This window comes from Caenorhabditis elegans, chromosome X (assembly GCF_000002985.6).
Source record: "Caenorhabditis elegans chromosome X".
Lineage (NCBI taxonomy): Eukaryota > Metazoa > Nematoda > Chromadorea > Rhabditida > Rhabditidae > Caenorhabditis > Caenorhabditis elegans.
The window spans coordinates 10,364,636-10,387,085 of NC_003284.9; the positions used below are offsets into that span (position 1 = coordinate 10,364,636).

The 22,450-nt window shown below is 36.2% G+C and overlaps 3 protein-coding genes across 7 annotated transcripts; all 3 read right to left on the reverse strand.

Annotated features, from left to right (window-relative positions):
- Nucleotides 1-6,109: 6,109 nt before the first annotated feature.
- On the reverse strand, nt 6,110-8,029 carry Y49A10A.2 (uncharacterized protein). The gene is made up of 6 exons (NM_001083307.4): nt 7,965-8,029; nt 7,571-7,717; nt 7,421-7,522; nt 7,061-7,372; nt 6,662-6,775; nt 6,110-6,612 (listed from the first exon to the last, which is right to left on the reverse strand). Exons 2-6 carry the CDS (start codon nt 7,715-7,717, stop codon nt 6,589-6,591), a joined length of 699 nt encoding a protein of 232 aa, NP_001076776.1. The 5' UTR covers nt 7,965-8,029; the 3' UTR covers nt 6,110-6,588.
- A 567-nt stretch (nt 8,030-8,596) lies between these two features.
- rme-4 (UDENN domain-containing protein) lies at nt 8,597-13,134 on the reverse strand. Of its 2 annotated transcripts, none has more exons than NM_001373469.3 (12): nt 12,956-13,134; nt 12,749-12,907; nt 12,569-12,685; nt 11,960-12,128; nt 11,687-11,916; nt 11,163-11,265; nt 10,782-11,117; nt 10,635-10,730; nt 10,327-10,380; nt 10,151-10,279; nt 9,936-10,108; nt 8,597-9,372 (listed from the first exon to the last, which is right to left on the reverse strand). In NM_001373469.3, exons 1-12 carry the CDS (start codon nt 12,973-12,975, stop codon nt 8,967-8,969), a joined length of 1,992 nt encoding a protein of 663 aa, NP_001359519.1. In that variant the 5' UTR covers nt 12,976-13,134; the 3' UTR covers nt 8,597-8,966. The 2 variants fall into 2 exon arrangements, with proteins under 2 accessions (NP_001359519.1, NP_509739.1); NM_077338.7 differs by having other exon boundaries at nt 9,936-10,102; nt 12,956-13,027.
- A 1,923-nt stretch (nt 13,135-15,057) lies between these two features.
- dyf-6 (Intraflagellar transport protein 46 homolog) lies at nt 15,058-21,873 on the reverse strand. Of its 4 annotated transcripts, NM_001083298.2 has the most exons (10): nt 21,677-21,873; nt 21,060-21,255; nt 20,919-21,013; nt 18,881-18,950; nt 16,792-16,881; nt 16,609-16,746; nt 15,974-16,128; nt 15,727-15,918; nt 15,561-15,677; nt 15,058-15,514 (listed from the first exon to the last, which is right to left on the reverse strand). In NM_001083298.2, the coding sequence occupies exons 1-10, from the start codon at nt 21,821-21,823 to the stop codon at nt 15,299-15,301; spliced, it is 1,416 nt and encodes a 471-aa protein (NP_001076767.1). In that variant the 5' UTR covers nt 21,824-21,873; the 3' UTR covers nt 15,058-15,298. The 4 variants fall into 4 exon arrangements, with proteins under 4 accessions (NP_001076767.1, NP_001076770.1, NP_001379460.1 ...); NM_001083301.4 differs by lacking the exons at nt 20,919-21,013; nt 21,060-21,255; nt 21,677-21,873 and having other exon boundaries at nt 15,065-15,514; nt 16,609-16,673; nt 16,740-16,746; NM_001392834.1 differs by lacking the exons at nt 20,919-21,013; nt 21,060-21,255; nt 21,677-21,873 and having other exon boundaries at nt 15,065-15,514.
- Nucleotides 21,874-22,450: the final 577 nt, after the last annotated feature.

Below are 22,450 nucleotides of genomic sequence, written 5' to 3' on the forward strand. Positions count from 1 at the left end.
AAATATTTGGTGAAGCCAGAGAGTAAAATATTGAGTGAAGCCAGAGAGTAAAATATTTGGTGAAGCCAGAGAGTAAAATATTTGGTGAAGCCAGAGAGTAAAATATATGGTGAAGCCAGAGAGTAAAATATTTGGTGAAGCCAGAGAGTAAAAAATATGGTGAAGCCAGAGAGTAAAATATATGGTGAACCATAGAGTAAAATATTTGGTGAAGCCAGAGAGTAAAATATTTGGTGAAGCCAGAGAGTAAAATATTTGGTGAAGCCAGAGAGTAAAATATTTGGTGAAGCCAGAGAGTAAAATATTGGGTGAAGCCAGAGAGTAAAATATTTGGTGAAGCCAGAGAGTAAAATATTGAGTGAAGCCAGAGAGTCAAATATATGGTGAAGCCAGAGAGTAAAATATTTGGTGAAGCCAGAGAGTAAAATATTTGGTGAAGCCAGAGAGTAAAATATATGGTGAAGCCAGAGAGTAAAATATTTGGTGAAGCCAGAGAGTAAAATATTGGGTGAAGCCAGAGAGTAAAAAATATGGTGAAGCCAGAGAGTAAAATATTGGGTGAAGCCAGAGAGTAAAATATTGGGTGAAGCCAGAGAGTAAAATATTGAGTGAAGCCAGAGAGTCAAATATATGGTGAAGCCAGAGAGTAAAATATTTGGTGAAGCCAGAGAGTAAAAAATATAGTGAAGCCAGAGAGTAAAAAATATGGTGAAGCCAGAGAGTAAAATATTGAGTGAAGCCAGAGAGTAAAAAATATAGTGAAGCCAGAGAGTAAAATATTTGGTGAAGCCATAGAGTAAAATATTTGGTGAAGCCAGAGAGTAAAAAATACGGTGAAGCCAGAGAGTAAAATATTTGGTGAAGCCAGAGAGTAAAATATTGAGTGAAGCCAGAGAGTCAAATATTTGGTGAAGCCAGAGAGTAAAAAATATGGTGAAGCCAGAGAGTCAAATATTGGGTGAAGTCAGAGAGTAAAATATATGGTGAAGCCAGAGAGTAAAATATTTGGTGAAGCCAGAGAGTAAAATATTTGGTGAAGCCAGAGAGTAAAATATTTGGTGAAGCCATAGAGTAAAATATTTGGTGAAGCCAGAGAGTAAAAAATACGGTGAAGCCAGAGAGTAAAATATTTGGTGAAGCCAGAGAGTAAAATATTGAGTGAAGCCAGAGAGTCAAATATATGGTGAAGCCAGAGAGTAAAATATTTGGTGAAGCCAGAGAGTAAAATATTTGGTGAAGCCAGAGAGTAAAATATATGGTGAAGCCAGAGAGTAAAATATTGAGTGAAGCCAGAGAGTCAAATATATGGTGAAGCCAGAGAGTAAAATATTTGGTGAAGCCAGAGAGTAAAAAATATAGTGAAGCCAGAGAGTAAAATATATGGTGAAGCCAGAGAGTAAAAAATATGGTGAAGCCAGAGAGTAAAATATTTGGTGAAGCCAGAGAGTAAAAAATATGGTGAAGCCAGAGAGTAAAAAATATGGTGAAGCCAGAGAGTAAAATATTGGGTGAAGCCAGAGAGTAAAAAATATAGTGAAGCCAGAGAGTAAAAAATATGGTGAAGCCAGAGAGTAAAATATTTGGTGAAGCCAGAGAGTAAAATATTTGGTGAAGCCAGAGAGTAAAATATTTGGTGAAGCCATAGAGTAAAATATTTGGTGAAGCCAGAGAGTAAAAAATACGGTGAAGCCAGAGAGTAAAATATTTGGTGAAGCCAGAGAGTAAAATATTGAGTGAAGCCAGAGAGTCAAATATATGGTGAAGCCAGAGAGTAAAATATTTGGTGAAGCCAGAGAGTAAAATATTTGGTGAAGCCAGAGAGTAAAATATATGGTGAAGCCAGAGAGTAAAATATTTGGTGAAGCCAGAGAGTAAAATATTTGGTGAAGCCAGAGAGTAAAATATTGAGTGAAGCCAGAGAGTCAAATATATGGTGAAGCCAGAGAGTAAAATATTTGGTGAAGCCAGAGAGTAAAATATATGGTGAAGCCAGAGAGTAAAATATTTGGTGAAGCCAGAGAGTAAAATATTGAGTGAAGCCAGAGAGTCAAATATATGGTGAAGCCAGAGAGTAAAATATTTGGTGAAGCCAGAGAGTAAAATATTTGGTGAAGCCAGAGAGTAAAATATATGGTGAAGCCAGAGAGTAAAATATTTGGTGAAACCATAGAGTAAAATATTTGGTGAAGCCAGAGAGTAAAATATTTGGTGAAGCCAGAGAGTAAAATATTTGGTGAAGCCAGAGAGTAAAATATTTGGTGAAGCCAGAGAGTAAAATATATGGTGAAGCCAGAGAGTAAAATATTTGGTGAAGCCAGAGAGTAAAAAATATGGTGAAGCCAGAGAGTAAAATATATGGTGAACCATAGAGTAAAATATTTGGTGAAGCCAGAGAGTAAAATATTTGGTGAAGCCAGAGAGTAAAATATTTGGTGAAGCCAGAGAGTAAAATATTTGGTGAAGCCAGAGAGTAAAATATTGGGTGAAGCCAGAGAGTAAAAAATATGGTGAAGCCAGAGAGTAAAATATTGGGTGAAGCCAGAGAGTAAAATATTGGGTGAAGCCTAAGAGTAAAAAATATGGTGAAGCCAGAGAGTAAAAAATATGGTGAAGCCAGAGAGTAAAATATTTGGTGAAGCCAGAGAGTAAAAAATATGGTGAAGCCAGAGAGTAAAAAATATGGTGAATCCAGAGAGTAAAATATTTGGTGAAGCCAGAGAGTAAAATATTTGGTGAAGCCAGAGAGTAAAAAATATGGTGAAGCCAGAGAGTAAAATATATGGTGAAGCCAGAGAGTAAAAAATATGGTGAAGCCAGAGAGTAAAATATTTGGTGAAGCCAGAGAGTAAAAATTATGGTGAAGCCAGAGAGTAAAATATTGGGTGAAGCCAGAGAGTAAAATATTGGGTGAAGCCAGAGAGTAAAATATATGGTGAAGCCAGAGAGTAAAAAATATGGTGAAGCCAGAGAGTACAATATATGGTGAAGCCAGAGAGTAAAAAATATGGTGAAGCCAGAGAGTAAAATATTGGGTGAAGCCAGAGAGTAAAATATTTGGTGAAGCCAGAGAGTAAAATATATGGTGAAGCCAGAGAGTAAAAAATATGGTGAAGCCAGAGAGTAAAATATTTGGTGAAGCCAGAGAGTAAAATATATGGTGAAGCCAGAGAGTAAAAAATATGGTGAAGCCATAGAGTAAAATATTTGGTGAAGCCAGAGAGTAAAATATTTGGTGAAGCCAGAGAGTAAAATATTGAGTGAAGCCAGAGAGTCAAATATATGGTGAAGCCAGAGAGTAAAATATTTGGTGAAGCCAGAGAGTAAAATATTTGGTGAAGCCAGAGAGTAAAATATATGGTGAAGCCAGAGAGTAAAATATTTGGTGAAGCCAGAGAGTAAAAAATATGGTGAAGCCAGAGAGTAAAATATATGGTGAAGCCAGAGAGTAAAATATTTGGTGAAGCCAGAGAGTAAAATATTTGGTGAAGCCAGAGAGTAAAATATTGAGTGAAGCCAGAGAGTCAAATATATGGTGAAGCCAGAGAGTAAAATATTTGGTGAAGCCAGAGAGTAAAAAATATAGTGAAGCCAGAGAGTAAAAAATATGGTGAAGCCAGAGAGTAAAATATTGAGTGAAGCCAGAGAGTCAAATATATGGTGAAGCCAGAGAGTAAAATATTTGGTGAAGCCAGAGAGTAAAATATTTGGTGAAGCCAGAGAGTAAAATATTTGGTGAAGCCAGAGAGTAAAATATTTGGTGAAGCCAGAGAGTAAAAAATATGGTGAAGCCAGAGAGTAAAATATTTGGTGAAGCCAGAGAGTAAAAAATATGGTGAAGCCAGAGAGTAAAAAATATGGTGAATCCAGAGAGTAAAATATATGGTGAAGCCAGAGAGTAAAATATTTGGTGAAGCCAGAGAGTAAAATATTTGGTGAAGCCAGAGAGTAAAATATTTGGTGAAGCCATAGAGTAAAATATTTGGTGAAGCCAGAGAGTAAAAAATACGGTGAAGCCAGAGAGTAAAATATTTGGTGAAGCCAGAGAGTAAAATATTGAGTGAAGCCAGAGAGTCAAATATATGGTGAAGCCAGAGAGTAAAATATTTGGTGAAGCCAGAGAGTAAAATATTTGGTGAAGCCAGAGAGTAAAATATATGGTGAAGCCAGAGAGTAAAATATATGGTGAAGCCAGAGAGTAAAATATTTGGTGAAGCCAGAGAGTAAAATATTGGGTGAAGCCAGAGAGTAAAATATATGGTGAAGCCAGAGAGTAAAAAATATGGTGAAGCCAGAGAGTAAAATATTTGGTGAAGCCAGAGAGTAAAATATTGGGTGAAGCCAGAGAGTAAAATATTTGGTGAAGCCAGAGAGTAAAATATTGGGTGAAGCCAGAGAGTAAAAAATATGGTGAAGCCAGAGAGTAAAATATTGGGTGAAGCCAGAGAGTCAAATATTGGGTGAAGCCAGAGAGTAAAATATATGGTGAAGCCAGAGAGTAAAAAATATGGTGAAGCCAGAGAGTCAAATATTGGGTGAAGCCAGATTATGGAGCGGTATTGGAACGGTTTTGGAGCGGTTATGGAGCGGTATTGGAGCGGTTTTGGAGCGGTTATGGAGCGGTATTGGAACGGTTTTGGAGCGGTTTTGGAGCGGTTATGGAGCGGTTATGGAGCGGTTATGGAGCGGTTATGGAGCGGTTATGGAGCGGTTTTGGAGCGGAATTGGAACGGTTTTGGAGCGGTTTTGGAGCGGTTATGGAGCGGTATTGGAGCGGTTTTGGAGCGGTTATGGAGCGGTTTTGGAGCGGTATTGGAACGGTTTTGGAGCGGTTATGGAGCGGTATTGGAGCGGTTTTGGAGCGGTTATGGAGCGGTTATGGAGCGGTTATGGAGCGGTTTTGGAGCGGTTTTGGAGCGGTTATGGAGCGGTTTTGGAGCGGTTATGGAGCGGTTATGGAGCGGTTATGGAGCGGTATTAGTGCGGTTATGGAGCGGTTTTGGAGCGGTATTGGAACGGTTTTGGAGCGGTTTTGGAGCGGTTATGGAGCGGTATTGGAGCGGTTATGGAGCGGTCATGGAGCGGTTTTGGAGCGGTTATGGAGCGGTTTTGGAGCGGTTATGGAGCGGTATTGGAGCGGTATTGGAGCGGTATTAGAGCGGTTATGGAGCGGTTTTGGAGCGGTTTTGGAGCGGTTTTGGAGCGGTTATGGAGCGGTTATGGAGCGGTTATGGAGCGGTATTAGAGCGGTTATGGAGCGGTTTTGGAGCGGTATTGGAACGGTTTTGGAGCGGTTTTGGAGCGGTTATGGAGCGGTATTGGAGCGGTTTTGGAGCGGTTATGGAGCGGTTTTGGAGCGGTATTGGAACGGTTTTGGAGCGGTATTGGAACGGTTTTGGAGCGGTATTGGAACGGTTTTGGAGCGGTTTTGGAGCGGTTATGGAGCGGTTATGGAGCGGTTATGGAGCGGTTATGGAGCGGTTTTGGAGCGGTATTGGAACGGTTTTGGAGCGGTTTTGGAGCGGTTATGGAGCGGTATTGGAGCGGTTTTGGAGCGGTTATGGAGCGGTTTTGGAGCGGTATTGGAACGGTTTTGGAGCGGTATTGGAACGGTTTTGGAGCGGTTATGGAGCGGTATTGGAGCGGTTATGGAGCGGTTTTGGAGCGGTATTGGAACGGTTATGGAGCGGTTTTGGAGCAATTCGGAAAATATTCATCTGGTTAATCTTTTTTCGCCCATTCTGTTCATTCAGGTTTTGGGTTAATTTTTTCAATGTTATTGAGCTTATTTTAATGATGAACGACTCTTCAAATAGGAAAAGATCACACAAATTCACAACATTTTGTTTTCCAAAAAAATGCGTTAGTTGATTTAGCCGAACTAGCCGATCGGCGAATTCGGCTAACATCGGCCAAAATCGGCTAACGGATAACTACGTATTAGCCGAATTGCCAAAAAGTCGGCTAGCGGCTAATTCGGCTAATCGGTAAAAAGGTCGGCTAACGGATAATTCGGCTAATGTTAGTTGGGCGCGCTGTACGTATTTGGATTTTGTCATCAATCTGTTAATTCTTAAGCTTTTTTGTAAATTGAATTCAATTAATAAGTCAATTTCATATTATCAGTTTATTCAACACAAATTAAAATAAATTCAAAGAAATAAAGAAAATGTTGGGAACATTTGAAAAATTTTGCAACACGCCAAGCCATTGAAGAGGACAAAGAAAAATTTAGAGAAAAAATTTGGATCGTAGCTATTTTAATAGAATTTAGAAAATGTTCATATTTTTCCAGGGTGCTCAAAGTGACAGAACACTATCGTACAAAAAGCTCGAGTTGAACGAAATCGAAAATACCCAGATGTTGGGAAACATTTAGAGAATTTTGAATTTCTTGCTCCGGTGAAGTACTTAATTTTTGAGAAAAAAAATTATGAATACAGTATATATATATGTATATATTTGTGAAGTTTTAAAAAAAATGATTTAAAAAAAGGAGAAATAGAAAACATAGTTGAATTGATTCAATGGCATTTTCAGGTTTGATACATTAAATTAGATAGGGGCAACGAAATGAAAAACAAAGGGTGCTTATTTTCCGCCGAGAAAGCCACTCTGAAATAGATAATTTTTTTGATAAACTTTAAAAAATTCGATTACTTACAATTTTTGTCACAAATGTGCCCCAGATTGTGGAATTCGGCGTAGTCTTCTGTTTAGGAGGTGGTGGGCTGAACAGAGCGTCGTCTTTATCCTCGGTGAGAAATCTTTTGCGATTCTGAAAAAAAAGATGGAAACAGAGATAGAAATTGTCCTAACGAATATTTTACATTGATGCAACTTGTAACTTGAAACTCATAATCAAGTGAATAAATTATATCTTTAAGAATAGTACTTTTTATAAAATGTTTCGTTTGAAAGCATTTTACATTTTCGATTAAATTTGGTTGGACAGTACCCGTTCTGATAAATATAATAAAATGACTAATTGAGTCATGAAGCCAGGGCGAAGTTTCCAAATTTCAATGATTTTATTAGACATAAAACTAAACTAAACACTAACCATGGGAGCCTTATAGTTTCGGTTCTTCTCATCAGCCATCTTTTGATCCTCGTCATCTTCATATTCTCCATCTCCATTCTTTTCTTCATCTTCCTTCATTCTCTCTTCTTTTTCTTGCTCTTCCTTTTCTAGTTCCTCTTTCGGTTCACCTCTGTGATGATTTCCATTTGTTCCACTTTTTCGAATATCTTCACTATCGTCCAATTCCAATTTTAAGTCGCGAGAGACAATTTTTTGTATTTGATCAGGGGTGTTTTCGACTCCGTTAAACTCGAGCTTTTTGTACGATGGTGCTCTGCCACATTGAGATCCCTGGAAACATATGAACATTTTCTAAATTCTATTAGAATGCACACAAACCCATAGTTTGCCTCCTAATGTTTCCTTAGCCTCTTTAATAGCTTTGGTGTGTTGCTCCGTAGACTTTTTGAATCGATAGTCTCGATGCAAAGCGAAAATCGCCTGAAATAAAGTTTAGAACCTTTGATATTATTTGGATTTATTACTCACACCCTGTGGAACAATACTCGTTCGGCCTTTCGCTTTCCAGGTAAAATATTCTACTCTCCATGAGACGGGATTCCTTCCTCTCTCCATATTCACCAACTTGCATGGCCACGAACCTTTGATCACAATATCACCAGGTTGGAAACTCATCTGAAATTGATTAATGTTTCAATCTTTAAAAAAAATGTTGGGCCATAATAAAATATCAATTAAAATGCAGTGAAACAAGTTGATATTGTCTACTGTCCAAAGCCAAAAACAAGAAAATGCATTCTGATGGTCAAACTAAGAGAAAAAATCAAACTACTCCTATTTCTAAACTATTTGGGTGCTGTGTATCAAGAAAAGTCTTGACAAATAGCAGGAAAAATTGAATATTCAATGGAAAAAACCGCACCTTCTCAGCCGTGTTCTTTCACGTTGGCAAGTGCCTGTGCGGACGGCATGTTCGGTCCGTTTCTGCTTGTGCGTGCGGTGAGATTAGAAAAAGAGATTTAGAGATCGTAGGAAAAAGAGAAATAATATAGAAATCATTGAGTGAGAGAAGCTAGACGGTCGCAAAAGGCAGCAGACGGCAGGGGCCCCAGGAAGGGGAAGAGCGGAGGAGACGAGGACGGCCATCTGTTAATATGCAGGAGAAATAGTGTTATGATGCAGGGTAGTCGTAGATACGTTTGGTTCACTTTTCCAATATATTGTAAATACTGTGAAAATTGTCAAAGCATAATATTTTTTCCATTTAAAATTATGGGATATTTTCCAAAGTCTCAAAAGTTTTATAGCGCCAGTTGGGATAACTTTTTTGAAATCTAAAAAAAACGATTTTATCCTTTCAACTGAATTATTTTTGTCACAAAAGATCTATTTCAAATATTTACCGTATTGACGCTACTCCATTCAAAAATTAAAACAAAAAAAATTAAATGGAAGCTGTCCAGTATATTGTAGTTTTTAAGTACTTTCGATAGATGCTAAAATAAGTGAGTAAATTGAAATAAATTGAAATAATAACATAAACTGAATGAAAAGTCACCCAACATTATTGTTTATTCCAAACCAGAAAAATAAATAAATATATACTTTTGACAAGAAAAAGTTAGAATGCCGGCATTCGATGACAATTTGATTTGACAAGTTCCTTTGGATTTTTGAAAAATATATACTTAAACAAAATGAATAAAATGACTGAATTATCGTTGTGACTTCAGTCTCGCAGGAGTACAAGGAACAAACGATTAAAAAATATGAGAATATGGAAAAACAAAATAATTTGACTAGTGGGAAGGGGGAAAGAAATGGGTTAAATTTATGAAAGTAACCATACGACTCTAGCCATAGAAACTCAAATTTCATACACATAAATAATTTGTTTTTCATTTTGTTATCACATGATTGTATTCTACTCGAAAGTTTCCCATTTGCTCCGAACCGGAGGAGGGGGGACTCGTATTGCTGAACTAGTGGCAAAAGCAGTTGCTGGTTGCCCTGACGATGTGCTCGATGGGCCAACTGATGCAGGTCGTCGGGGAGGTAGCGGCGGAGGAGCATACCAATCGGGTGCAGATGGGTTCATCGCTGATGGTACGCTTCCTACTTGGCTGACTTGTGCCCACTGATGGCTTTGTTGAAAATGGAGTAGGTGAGGTGCTGATGATCCACTTGGAGAGATTGACTGGACCGATGAGCCAGGAATCATGCGAGGATGTAGAGGTGGTGGGGGTCGAGAGGGCAATGGAGGCGCCGAGCCTTCTGGTGACGTCGCAAATGGGTCGGCAAATACGTTTCCTATTGCTCCAGATGGCGACCTGAACATTTGTAAAATAATTAACTGATTTGCGAATAACATAGTAACAGATTTGGTTTTCAAATTACCAGGTTTTGGCAATACATACATGTTTTATATCTTGATCAAGATTACTATACAAAATGTACCAGCATGTACAAGCACCAGCATTTCAAGCACCAGCTTGAAATGAAATTTTTTTTAATTCTTTTTAGTTATGAAACTATTTTTGAAACGGTGTTAGAAAACCAAATCATCAGAAGTTATCAAATGCATTAGACTTCTCATTGGACACACTGCAATTTTTTTGATCCTCGTTATATTTGAACAAAGTATGATTTTTGTTTATAAGGCGACATTACTTTTTATTCTACATATAAGCAATTATGAGATTTCCGAGCGTTTCCAAAATACTTCTACCTAGACAGAAACAGCCAGAAGCTTATAGATTAAAAGTGGATTAAACTCAGGCAGGCGCACAACGAACAGATAATTGTTGGTTGCCAGAAAAATAGAGCGAAAAAGTTCTACAAAGAGCCACAGCGTTATACTTTTTCTGGGTTGATTATTTGATCAAATACTCACTTGCGGTTGTTAGTTGCAAGTTCGGAGGGACGAAGAAAGTACTGTTCATCCACTGATGTAAGCCCAGACGCAGAACTTGTAGAAGGTTCATCCAAATCAATGAGGTTGGCTACTGGAACATTGTCCATCCTTGTTTCCACCGGGAAGCCCTCGTTTTCGTCACTTTTCTGGAACTATTCAAAAATATTAATACATTCTGTTATTTTCTAACAAACCGTTGCATCCCATTGTAGGTTATCAAAAGACATTGGCGACTGCTCAAATCCATTTTGATTGTGTGCTTTTTTTCTTGCCGCTGCTTTTCGTATTTCCCGAGGCGTTAGTTTCTGGAGACGATTTGCAATCTAGAAATTTGAATGTTTCAAATAACTTAAAATGGGTTGAAAAATACTTGTATTCCAGAAGTTTTCAATGCTCCGATGACGTCATTGGCATTCTCCTTGACCTGGAAAATCTTTTCAATTGCATTAAAAATTAGATGCCGAACAAGTTAGAAAATTTTTCAAAAGTCATGCACTTGGTTAAACTGAAAATCAAGTTGCTGAGATACTGTTTGACAACACGAATCTTACTGATTGCACCGTAGTATGCACCATTGGCTCATGATGATTTAGCTGAATGTTGGAATATGTCCGCACACTCGACGAGTTAACGTCATTGCGTTATACAAGCTATGATAACATTTGCTTCATCACTTACCGGCCGGTTTTTCAGATCCATCTGTTCGATTTCAATTTCGAACTGGTCTCCTGGCACGTGTCCGTCTTTGTACAATTCTAATCGGTCGTGGATGAACTAAAATATTTAATTATTGCGACTTATCAATATGCTTGTGCGGAAACTCACTCTTTCTAGGTACTGCACACCATCCGCACCTAATAGTGATGATACGTATGCTTGGTAGGATGGTTTTTGTTGCACCACAAACCGCTCTTTGGAAAAAACCAGAGTTTCAGGCGTATCACCAGTAAATCCACTTGTGTAGTCACCAAACAGCATAACCATAGCTCGTAAGAAGTGCTTTGCAAAAGTGTCATCCATTGCTGACTGCGACCGAAGTTGTGCTTTCAAAAAGTTTACAACTTCTTGAGGCATTGCTGCTACATCATCGAATGGGCTTGTTAACGTCTTCTCGTCAATATCAACAATCACCACTTCGCCGATGTCTCTTATATTCAGCCTCTTAAATAAAATACAATATTGGGACATCTATTCGAATTCACAAACCGCATTTTCCAAAACAGTTTTTGGAACGCCTATCAAGTATGGCATTGGTGCCATTACCATGTCGACGAGAGACTCGGGAAGAATTGTGATAAAAACTGATTGCCTGAAATATACATTGAAGTACATTTTAGAAAATTTAATAGCTTTTCAATAAGCGTCCTCATCATTGAGTTCAGAATTTTTGTTCCTAAAACTATGATTAAATACAGTCGCAAGACCAAATGTTTCGTGATGTTAATGTTGAATTCAAATTTTTCACCAAGTACTTTCAAGATTGTTTAAGAGAAACTTGAATTCTATGTATATGCATCACTAAATAATATAACAAGTTATCTTATACTGTATACCCTTTTACATTGCTTTTGATTTTTATTTCTTAACCACGATTTCTTATTACGTGGTATTACGTACTTTGTTTTAGTTTCTTAGTTATCTCAGAACTGCTATCACAGAACTGCGATTGCAATGCCTCTTGCTACCAATATTTATGTAAACATTTTTGTTAGAAATTTTATATTACTCACCAACACATTGGGTAGAGAAGCATCGAGACCGCATGGAGACATGAACTCAACGATCCAACTTTCCGCCCAGTAAACAGAATACGACGTTCTTTCAGTAGACTTGCAAAGATTGCTAACATCTGCCGAGGGTCGATGGCGTTGTAGAACTCGAGGAAAAACTTATCCGAGCCAAGAGTTGGTAATCGCGTGTGATCGGGAATTTTTTCAGCAAACACTACTCGATAGTTGTGCTGAGAAAATATTGCACATTTAGATATAAACTAAGGTTCTTACTCCATCTGTTTGATTACTATCAGCAAATCGTAAATATTCGTCAATATTTGGAATATCTGTGTGATAGAATTTGGTGAGCACTGATTCAACATCTTCCCTTTGCGCTGAACCTATCACCAAAGAAATATCGTTAAGAGCTTTGAAGAAGACATTTGGCCAGAAGAATCCACTGTAAAATATTCATATTTTTAAAGAGACATTTTTCTGACTACTTCTCTACTCTTTTCTACCGCCTTTTTTTAAAGCATATTTTAGTTCCAAGCAAACGGTTTTGTATTTTTTTTTAAGTTCTTGTGATAATAATGTTCACCATCACAAATCGTTTTCTTTTTTAAAATATTGCAATCATATTCGTCATCCTATCCTACGCGTTTAACATTCTTTTCATTTTTTCGCATCACACAACAACAACAACAGTTAAAAGTCACAAGAAAAAACGAACTCTGTTTTGTTCTTTTTTTCGTTAACGTTTTTGCAAGAGTTTATTTAAAAGGAATAGAAAAGAAAACGAAATATGATACTTCTCCTCTGCTCTTCAGGACTCATTTTCCCATGACAAAACCAAACGACGGCTATTTGTCAAAAGTAATGATGGAAAATCACTCTCACCTCAAGAAGCAGATGCACGTGTCGGTTCTTGGTGTATAACGGCAAAATCCAAACGAGAATTTGGAGTTCGAATCGGTTAGAACAAAACTGAATAATTGCACTGCGTCGACTTCTACTCTGAAATATTATAAAAACATTTTAATTCCATACCAATTTAGTTTTTTTTTAACAATTACGTACTCTCGTAGTTGACATGGAAATGCAAACTGTTGAACACTTTTCACAATAGCTGGATCGTGGAAATCGTCGGGATACTGGAGTCTTAAAATAGCAAGCTTTTCGCCAGGTTTCGGGGCATCAAGTTCGCAGAAGACGTCGTACAGGGTGGCCACGTCAGCTCTGAAAATATATTCTAAAAATGGATTGAACATTTCACAACAATCTCACCTGTATCTTCCATAGGTCATATGTGAAAAATTAAAGCCAATTGGGAGATGGAACCAACGGCAGAGAAGAGATCTAGAGATCGAAGACAATTGTTAAATTGAATTGAAGGTTAGCTTCAGCCACCCAACTGGGAACAAACGGACTGAAAACTGCTGGGCGGCGACAGCAGGAAACACTTGCAATATTACAATAAAAAGAACGGAAAACGAAAACTGCGTTAAAAGAAGACTGCTGGCGCGTTTCTCTTTGTGAATTCAGCTGACACGCGACTGAACGACAAAAAGAGGAGGGCGAGGAGAGACTACAGCAATAGAAGAGAAGGAAAAGAAACATGGAAAAAATGAAGAGCGAACAAGGCGTGAGAATGAATGGGATAAAATTAGTGACATAAATTTAGAAATAGAGGATGGAGTAAAGAAGAAAAATGGGTGCTGCCACCAAAAGCATCACATAAGAATCAAGAAATGTTACTATTCAGACTACTGGGTAACAATACCAAGAAAAAAAGAAACATGTGTCTTTTTTTTTAGTATCGCGCAGTCCTGTGACGGATGAGGAAAATAGAGCTGTCAAATGGAATGAGAAATGGGCTGTTGAAAAGGAGAAAACAGAATACTGAATTTCGTTGTGTTTTTCAGAATTTGATAACATACAGAGTTTAACTGTAGGCTACTTTGTGTATTTTAAATTACATATTTTTAGGGGTTTCAAGTTAAAAAGCGGATTTGTAGATTTTTGTTTTTTTGTTTTTTTGTTCGTTTTGTTCAAATTTTTGATCAAATTTTCGTTAGTTTTGAATATTATATCAAACTGCTAAACTTGGAAACATTGAAGTTCAAAAAAAATGGGAACATAAAATTTATTGGTTAAAGAAACAAATACTTTTGACTCAATAAAAGTATTTTCTTAAATAAATTCCGCTACCTATCTATTTTAAAACAATAAGGCTTTCAAACATGTTTTGCTTGCTTTTCTCATTGTTGATATTTTCTATGTTAACGTTACATAAATTTGACGGTCCTAATGAGCAATCTTTTTTTCATAAATGCCAGAAAACTTAACTTCCAAAAGCCGAACTCTATCTGCAAAAACTGAACAGTTTGTTGTCATCTAATGTTTTTTTTCTGGAAGAAAAAGAGTCTAGTCACTGATAGGAATGAAAAGACGCAGAGAATGTGCATGCACAGTTTGTAGAGGGATAAGACTGCAATCTATTTCTGACATTGCAAGCGAGAGAACGTTGTGCTCATATAATAAGAGAGAAATAGCCCATCTAAGCGATTTGTACGAGAAAAAAGTGAAGAAGTTTAAGAAACATGGACATATGATTTTGAATGTCTATGCAAAAAACGACTTATCAAGTCAAATTTATTGTAAAATTTACTTTTCAAATTAAAAGAAAAATAACCTAGAAAACTACAAAAATGCGAATTAAAAAAGTTCACTTCAAATCGGGACGAGTTTATGTAGTGCGTATTTCCCGCCGTCAGGTGGGGACACTGTGCAATGAAAAGAGGAGGAAAGATAGACGAAATGAATAAACACAGTGACGAATCGATAAATGCTACGAGAGTCTGAATGGTCTTGTTACGACAATAGAACGCCTTGCTCACCCTTTCCTTCTTCAAATGACATCTATAGTACCTGCTGAGAAGACTTACCACCGGCTTGTGTTCCACGTTCTGTTTGTTACTCACAATTGCTAAGCAACATGATGCTTTGTCTTGGAAATGGGACCGTGAGAGCTGTCCCTGGAAACCAGAAATTCAGGAGTAGTAGTGGAAAGTTGAATAGTTTTTTTTAGTGTGGGGTACGAAATACAAAATACAATTTCAAGTTTCCAAAAATTCAAAAATAAGAGAATACTGGTTAAAATGTATAAGTCCCAAACTACAATTTCACTACAAACCGAATAATTAGATTTTCGTGCAATGAATAAACACAAAAATTGTGGTGATATTTCCTTGTTAAAAACAAAATTAATTTGAAAATGTTTCTTCATATGAGTAAGACAAAAATTGGTGTAAAGATAACAGTAAAAACTCACCAAGGATAATTCTCTCCAATTAATGTGCAATGAAAAATAAAACTTTTTGATTGTTAAAAAAGAAATAAAAATGTTTATTCGGTCAAATAAATTAAAGTAAAATAGAAGGTGAATCAATTAATGAAGTTCAAAAGGAGAAAGCATTTTGCCAATAATTTAAGAAATTATTTATATGACACAAATAGGTTGTTCAGAAAGTGTGTCTGCAGAGGGAAAAGTTATAAAATGTGTGATTAAGAGAATGTCAGAAACGTCTGCTTATCAAAAAGTTATGGAAATGTCAATAAATTTTGATGTTAAAGTTCCAATCTGTCCATTGTTTCTCCGGTTTCTCCTCCGAGATTGTTGTTTTGTGCGAGATTGCGAAAATGCTGTGAGTTATTAAATTCATTGAGCAGCGAAAACATCAAATGGAGAGCTTCAATGCGACTTTTCCCCACAGGAATGTCGACGATATTAAGACAAATTTCCACATACTTTTCCAATGAAACATCCAGTTCGGCCGATGGTATCTGTCGGATTCAACGTTTTACGTTACAACAAAGCATTGAGACAAACCTTTGTCGTTTTCAAAACTTCTTCAAGTTTTTGTGGCCATTCTTGCATCAATGTTTCTACATCTGGCAGTTGAGTTCTGTAGTGAACTGTTTGGGCAGGCTTGCTTTTATGAAATTCCTAGAAATTAACATTTTTTAAAAGATGTCTTGACACTTTTAAAACAAACTTTAATATCAGAAATCCATTTCTTTATTTCATCTGGATTCTCATCAGCTCTTTCTAAAAGCTTCACTGGAACATCGTCATCGAGAATTGCCGCATCTTTAGTAGCATTTCGAATCTGCATATCGACAATTGTGGCGTCGCTCTGGTTGCTGGGTGGCTCGTCAATCTGCGTGAGCCCCACATTATCGTCAATCTAAAATTCTTGGTTATATAAACATGTTTGCGTGAGCTATGAATTCCGGACATACCTCGTCTGGCCTTGGCACTTTGATGAATAGGTCGACATCGCCCATTGCTGGGATGTATTCGATAGTGAATGGGCGTAATTGCGGGCGCAACTCTACTTCTTGTGTTTTATACGCGTCGATATAAGTCAGAATCGCAATTTCGTCTTCGGTGTAGTCTGAAAGCAGACTTCAGATAGAATACAATTATTGGTCAAAAATGATAAATCTATAAGTATTTTCCCGAAGAAACGGATTCAAATGTTGTTTGATTGCTTTTTTTGAGATTAAAAAGTTTCCACAAACATGATACAATGCGTCGCGAAATATATACAAAATATGTTCTTTTTTAAATGTTATCTTATTATGCTTCACTTGTTAAATTGAGAAAGTCGTGTACACTCAAAAGTATCTTCTTGAAATGTTTTGAAAACTACTCACTATCAGAAAATAAAATGTATGTTAGTTTAAACTAAAGAATACGATAAAAAAAGTTATTTTTCGGATAAATTTCTTGAAAAACAAGTAAAATGAAAATAATTTGTTCCAGAGTATGACCTATGTCTATGTTTTTGTGGATATTAATTAATTATCAGAGGTCTCTGTAGACTTTATGCGAAATATATATGTTGTGGAATGTTTTCCGTGTGTAGCCTTACCGTCATCCTCATCGTCGTCATCATCATCATCGTCGTTGCTGCTGTCGTCCTCCAGGCGGCTTGCTCTGCGAATCAAATTTTGAAGGGGGTCAGATATTTTTCTCATTATCAATTCGTTCATAGATTCTTGCCTCATATCTGCAATTTTATTTTGAATGTCAAGAAGTGTTGCACGAGACTGACTCGATCCAGCTGAAGCCCTAGGTGGCGGCGTCTTGGGACCTTCATCGGCGCTAGTGTAGGCGGGTGGAGATCCCATTGGTGGTGGCTGCACTAAAAGCATAAACAGTGAAAAATTGATTATAAGTAAAATACAATGAACTTTCTTTTTATAGCTTTTTTTAAATTCAGGTTTTCATAGAGCATATTAGGTCATTGAGTATGTTATAAAGATACGCGATTTTGTAAGAATTTATAATGCAATTATGTGATACTTTAAACCCGCCGAAAGTTTTTTCAAAAACACTAATTTAACAATTTTCTAATATATTCACAGTCGTTTTCCAATTTTTGTTACTATTCAATTCCAATGCCTGTATGATTTTTCAAATGAATTACATACAAGTTTAGTTTTAGGAAAAAACCAGCAATTAGAATATTTGAATATTAAAGAAACATGCGCAGAATCTTAACTTTTGTTGATTCGTTTACAAAAAAATGATTAAGAAAAACATTGGAGGCCTATGAAATTCAAAAACAGTTATTATTACTTAATCCAAGATTCACATTAGGATGTGATTCGTTTTCTTTTTATCTTGAAACAAAATTTTGTTGGTTCCGAATTTAATATCCAAAAACAACATCTAAAAATTGAGAAAACATTTTTTGCAAAGTTGCTACATGTTTAGACTTGGCTAGGAAACATATAAATAAAATGTCTGAGACTCATAACCTTTTAGGTTATAAATTTAAGATTATAGAAAAACTTTAAAAAAGCCTAATCAATTCAAAGCTCATTGATCGAACTGATAATTTAATCAGCAAAAGAAACAATGGAGGCACTCTATACGCATGAGTATCTCATAAGCATAAGTGATTATCATTTGTTTCACGCTCTTTGTTGTCAAAATGTTAACAGACAAAAACAAAAAAGGATCACATTTTTGTAACGTTGGACTGCATTCAATGTACAGGATTGAAAAAAAACCGAATCAACTCAAACGTTTGCTCCCACGAAGAGTGAACATTCTATATTTTATCCAATTTTTTCGCTGAATCATTGCTATTATTTGAATGCGATCTTACTGAAAATTACCGTCCAATTTTTTAAAAACTGAGTTGGCTTAGTTTTTTTTTGTTTTCTCTTCACTGGAAACAACTTAAAAATTGAGTGGTAAAACTTTAACAACTTTAAGATTTAAGAAAAAAAAAAGAAATCATTTCGCATGAGAAGATTTATTTTCTAGAAGCGTGTGCACCAGGGGTGAGCGGCTAATCGTTTTTCGGCTAACGGCTAATTCGGCTTAAGCCGGTTTTCATAATTTTTGGCTAACGGCTAATTCGGCCAATTGGGAAAAAAGTCGGCTAACGGCTAACTCGGCTAAAATTAGCCGAGTTTGCCGGTCGGCTGAAATTCGGCTAATTCGGCTAACTTTATCAGTTTTAGATTTTTTTTGTTGATTCAGCAAGTTTTGCACTAATTTGGGTTATCAAGTAAGTAACAACAATTAATTTGGTAACAGAAACAAAAAACACACTGAAAGCAATTAAACCACAAAAATTTGTTTGCAAACATTGCAATCGTGCTCCATTGTGTTAGCCGAATTAGCCAAACGGATAATGCGGCTAATTCGGCTAATGTCTGCTAAATTGAAACTCGGCTAACGGCTAATTCGGCTAATATTAGCCGAATTAACCGAATTAGCCTGTCAACTAATTCGGCTAATTCGGCTATTAGCCGCCCACCCTTGGTGTGCACAAAGTCTTTGACTTTATAAACTACGGGAGCAATGTTAATTTTTTTTATTGAGGTACATTTTGATCCGGTAGAATTACTGAGTTTCAGTAACCTATTAGCTATAAATATATAATTAAACCGTCAGAAAAATGCGAACATAAACGAAGTAACATGAAAAAAAAAACCGAGAAAAAACTCAATTACAAATTAACTTCAAGCCGTTGGGATGCACACAATTAGACAAAGTTAGAAACATACAACATTTCTATGTTTTTTTCAAAACCTCAACTTTTCATAAAATCTGTTTGGAATCTGAGAAGCCTAATTAAGTAGTTTGGTATTTTGTGCCCGTTTTCACACATTTTAAAATCATACCTTGTGGATCAGCCAAATCATTGAACTCTTCTTCGAACTCTCCGTTTGCCGCCATTGGATTTTCCAATGCCTGAAAGGTTATTAGTGGAAGCAAAAACAAATTTACCCAGTTTTCCAGTAATACAAAAAATTAGTATAGGAACATTTAGAATAAATGAGGAAATAGTAGCTCCTATCAGCAAGGTTTTCCTGAGGTTTTTCCTCTCACTTTCAAGCTCTATATTCTCAAAACTTTGTTTTGCGCTTAGAAACACGCCCGAACACACACAGACACACAGACGCGCTCACTAATATTTCATCTACCTAGCCACGAATATCAACGCTTTTTCAAGCTCATCTGTTCACATTTATCATACTATGAGCGGAAATTAGATGGTAGTGAATACGTGAATGCGAAAACAAAATATGAAGCTGTTCACAAGCCGATTATTATACGAAATGCAAAGGGAGTATTGGAAAACATTGAGAATGAAGTTTCAAAATTTTTGCTGTTAAGATTTCATGCCTCAAAGAGTAATTTCAGTTTGTGATACAATGTTCTGTCTAGAACTTAGCGGAGGATGTTAAGATTTATGTGTAATGGTGACGGATCAACAAGCAAAGCAAAGTTATATCACCAAGTTGGTACAATGAAAACCTTGCAAGTAAACGTTTGTCGTCTGAAATAAAAAAAAATCAGAAAAACTTTTTTTTTATTTGAGACGCATGTAAGTTTCTTGGAAAAAAAATAAAAGTGCATTTTATTCAAAGCCGTAGTTTCTGAAATTGAAGGAAGTTTTGATATAAATCGGCAGCTGAAAGCTTGAACTCTAGATAAGTTAAAACGTCACACAAAAGAAAAATAATTGAAAATGTTTGAATCAATAAGAGACATTCTCATTTTCTGACGCTATTGACATAGCAAAGGTAGACAATCAACAAACGAAACATTTTGTAGCAATGCCCAGAATATGCAATTTTTAGGGTTTTCGTTATTGGAAACTCAGTTTGTCAAAAGGTACCAAATATAACGTATTTAACGATTTTTCACTGTTTCAGAGAAATACGCAGCTTTAATACTGCGTACAATACAATGCATATGTTGACTACTCCTTGAAATTTTGCATCTTGGAGTTGCATTAGTTTGTTTTGAAAAATTTTGTAAAGTTGATCATAAAATTGAAAAGATATTTGGAGTGACATTACGAGTGTTCGTAAAAGTTTACTTCACCTTTGAAAACACTGATATGGAAATCAAATATCATGACACTCCAGTTTTCAAAATTCGTATGATATTTCTTACTATTAGATCCAAGGATATTTGAGTGTACATAGATGCTTGGAAGCTTAATCTTTTCATTTTTATCATGAAAATCAGTTATCAATAATTGTTTTTGTTCAGTAATGTATAAATAACTAATTTGCTCTTGGAAAGGAAAAACTTTTAAGGAAAAAGTTTTCAGATTTTTCAACATGTACGTAGCTTTGGTATTTTGGTAAATTGCCAAAAATTGTTATATTGAAGAATTTATGAAAGATTTCAAACAATTCTACAGGTTCATCTAAAATGTTCAAGTACAAACAATTGAGTTTTTGGTCAACTTCGAAATTTATGATAAGTGAACATTAAGTTTTCAACATTTTCCGACTGCACAAAAAACATTTAAAAAAAGGAAAAACTTTACTATGATATTTGGTCATTATAGCAACAAATGAGTGGTTTTAAACAATTTCTCCATTGACGATACTGTGCATTTATGAAAATCAGTATTACTAATCCGTCTCCAAATTATCCATTGCTAAAAAAATGTTACAAGCCAAATCTAAAGAATCAAAACGACAATTTTCAAATTATTTTCAATTTGATTTCAATTTGATTAAATTCTACTCAAACTCAATAGTGTCGTCATTGAATGCAATGGAAAATGTTCATTCAAGCTGTTGTGGATATTCACCATGGGGACGAGGACAAAGACGGCTTAAGCTAAAGACCCGCTCTCTTGCACCGACCACTGTGCTTTTATTTCTGATTTATGAAAGCTTCAATGAATAGAGTCACCTGAATATAACGAAGACTTTCGGGTGATGGAGTTCGAAAATGCTTGTTACGCCCGTCTTCTTCTTCATCATGACGCCCACTAAATCGAACTGATCCTAAATTACAACATTTTAACAGTTCCGAATAAAAAAATTACAATACTTCTTCGTTCCATGTTTGGTTGAGCTTCTCCTGCTGGTAGTTCAATATCGTTGACGTCAATCACTTCTTGCGGTTCCGAATCTTCTGGATGTTGTTGAGTAGATGTCTGATGACTCAGTTGAATGCGGCGTAAGGGAATATCGTCGTCGCTTTCGTTTTTCGGCGAAGCAACCACTTCTTCGTTGTAGTAGATACCCTGAGAACGAAAATTTTCTGCTCAAATCTTATTTCTCTGGCAATCCAATTGAGTTAGCTGGCAAACCCGTTTTGTTTCTCAAGCAATCCACGTCGATTGTCTTCAGTTTTCTCGGTTGCTATAGAAACTCCAAGACGCGCAAAAGAAGAAAATGTCAATTTTTGTTGTTTTTTTTTAAACAAAAAACAAAACATTGAACAAAACAAGTTTTAATCGATCATAATTGAGTGCATATTGAATCTCGACATTTAAAAGTAAACTTAAGAGTTTTTTGTCTTTTTGAGCGGATTATTGCGAAATAATTCGTCACGTGTGGATAATTACAGAGATCGGGAAGCGTGTTATGTTTTGATGAAACGTTTTTTACATGTTTTGATGTTTCAAAATGGTTTTAAAAAATTATTGTAACCATTTTACTCACCTGATCTTCCTCTAGAGCCCTTATTTGGCTCTGCTCATCTTCTGAAGATTCATCGCTGATTGGATTCCCAAGCTGCCCCGGTTCTGATTTTACTGGCAACGATGACTTTTCATTTATGATCATTGGTGCCGTGGTTTCTGATGACATAGTTAACATGAAACAAATGCCGATATGTTTGGGACCCTGCAACAAGTAATGGTGTCTTTACCCGGAAAGCGGTTTGTGTGGCAAGTAACCATGGAGACCCGGAAAGCTCATTTTCTCAAAAGTTCGTTTATGTTGGACAGGCAGGTGAAGCATAAACAACGTATTGGAGGAGAATGAAAAATAATGCAGGAAAGGAGGGATATTGGTCAAAACAAAAGAAGTTTCGTCGTTTTGTAGGGAGCATATGAGTTTCGGAAATTGGCATTTTTCATATATATTTCTATGACAAATAGATGCAAGTATAATTCAAACTGATAAAAAAAGGGATACTTGCAATAATATTAAGAATGTAAACATTTTTGATTCAAAACTATAACTTTAAAAACTTGCATCGTTGAAAATACACTTATATAGCTAAAATTAAAGCTAACTGCACACTCGTAAAAAATGAAGTAAAACTCTCATGCTGCGAATATCTTGATTCTAGTTAACGTATAGTGGTGCTGAGAATGCCCCCACATCCACCTGATTCGCATGGAATACATTTGGTCTGCGTCATTTGCAGAGAGAAACGGAAGTTTATAATTAGTTCTGGTTTCGGGTATTTTGAGCCGGTCCATCTGTTCA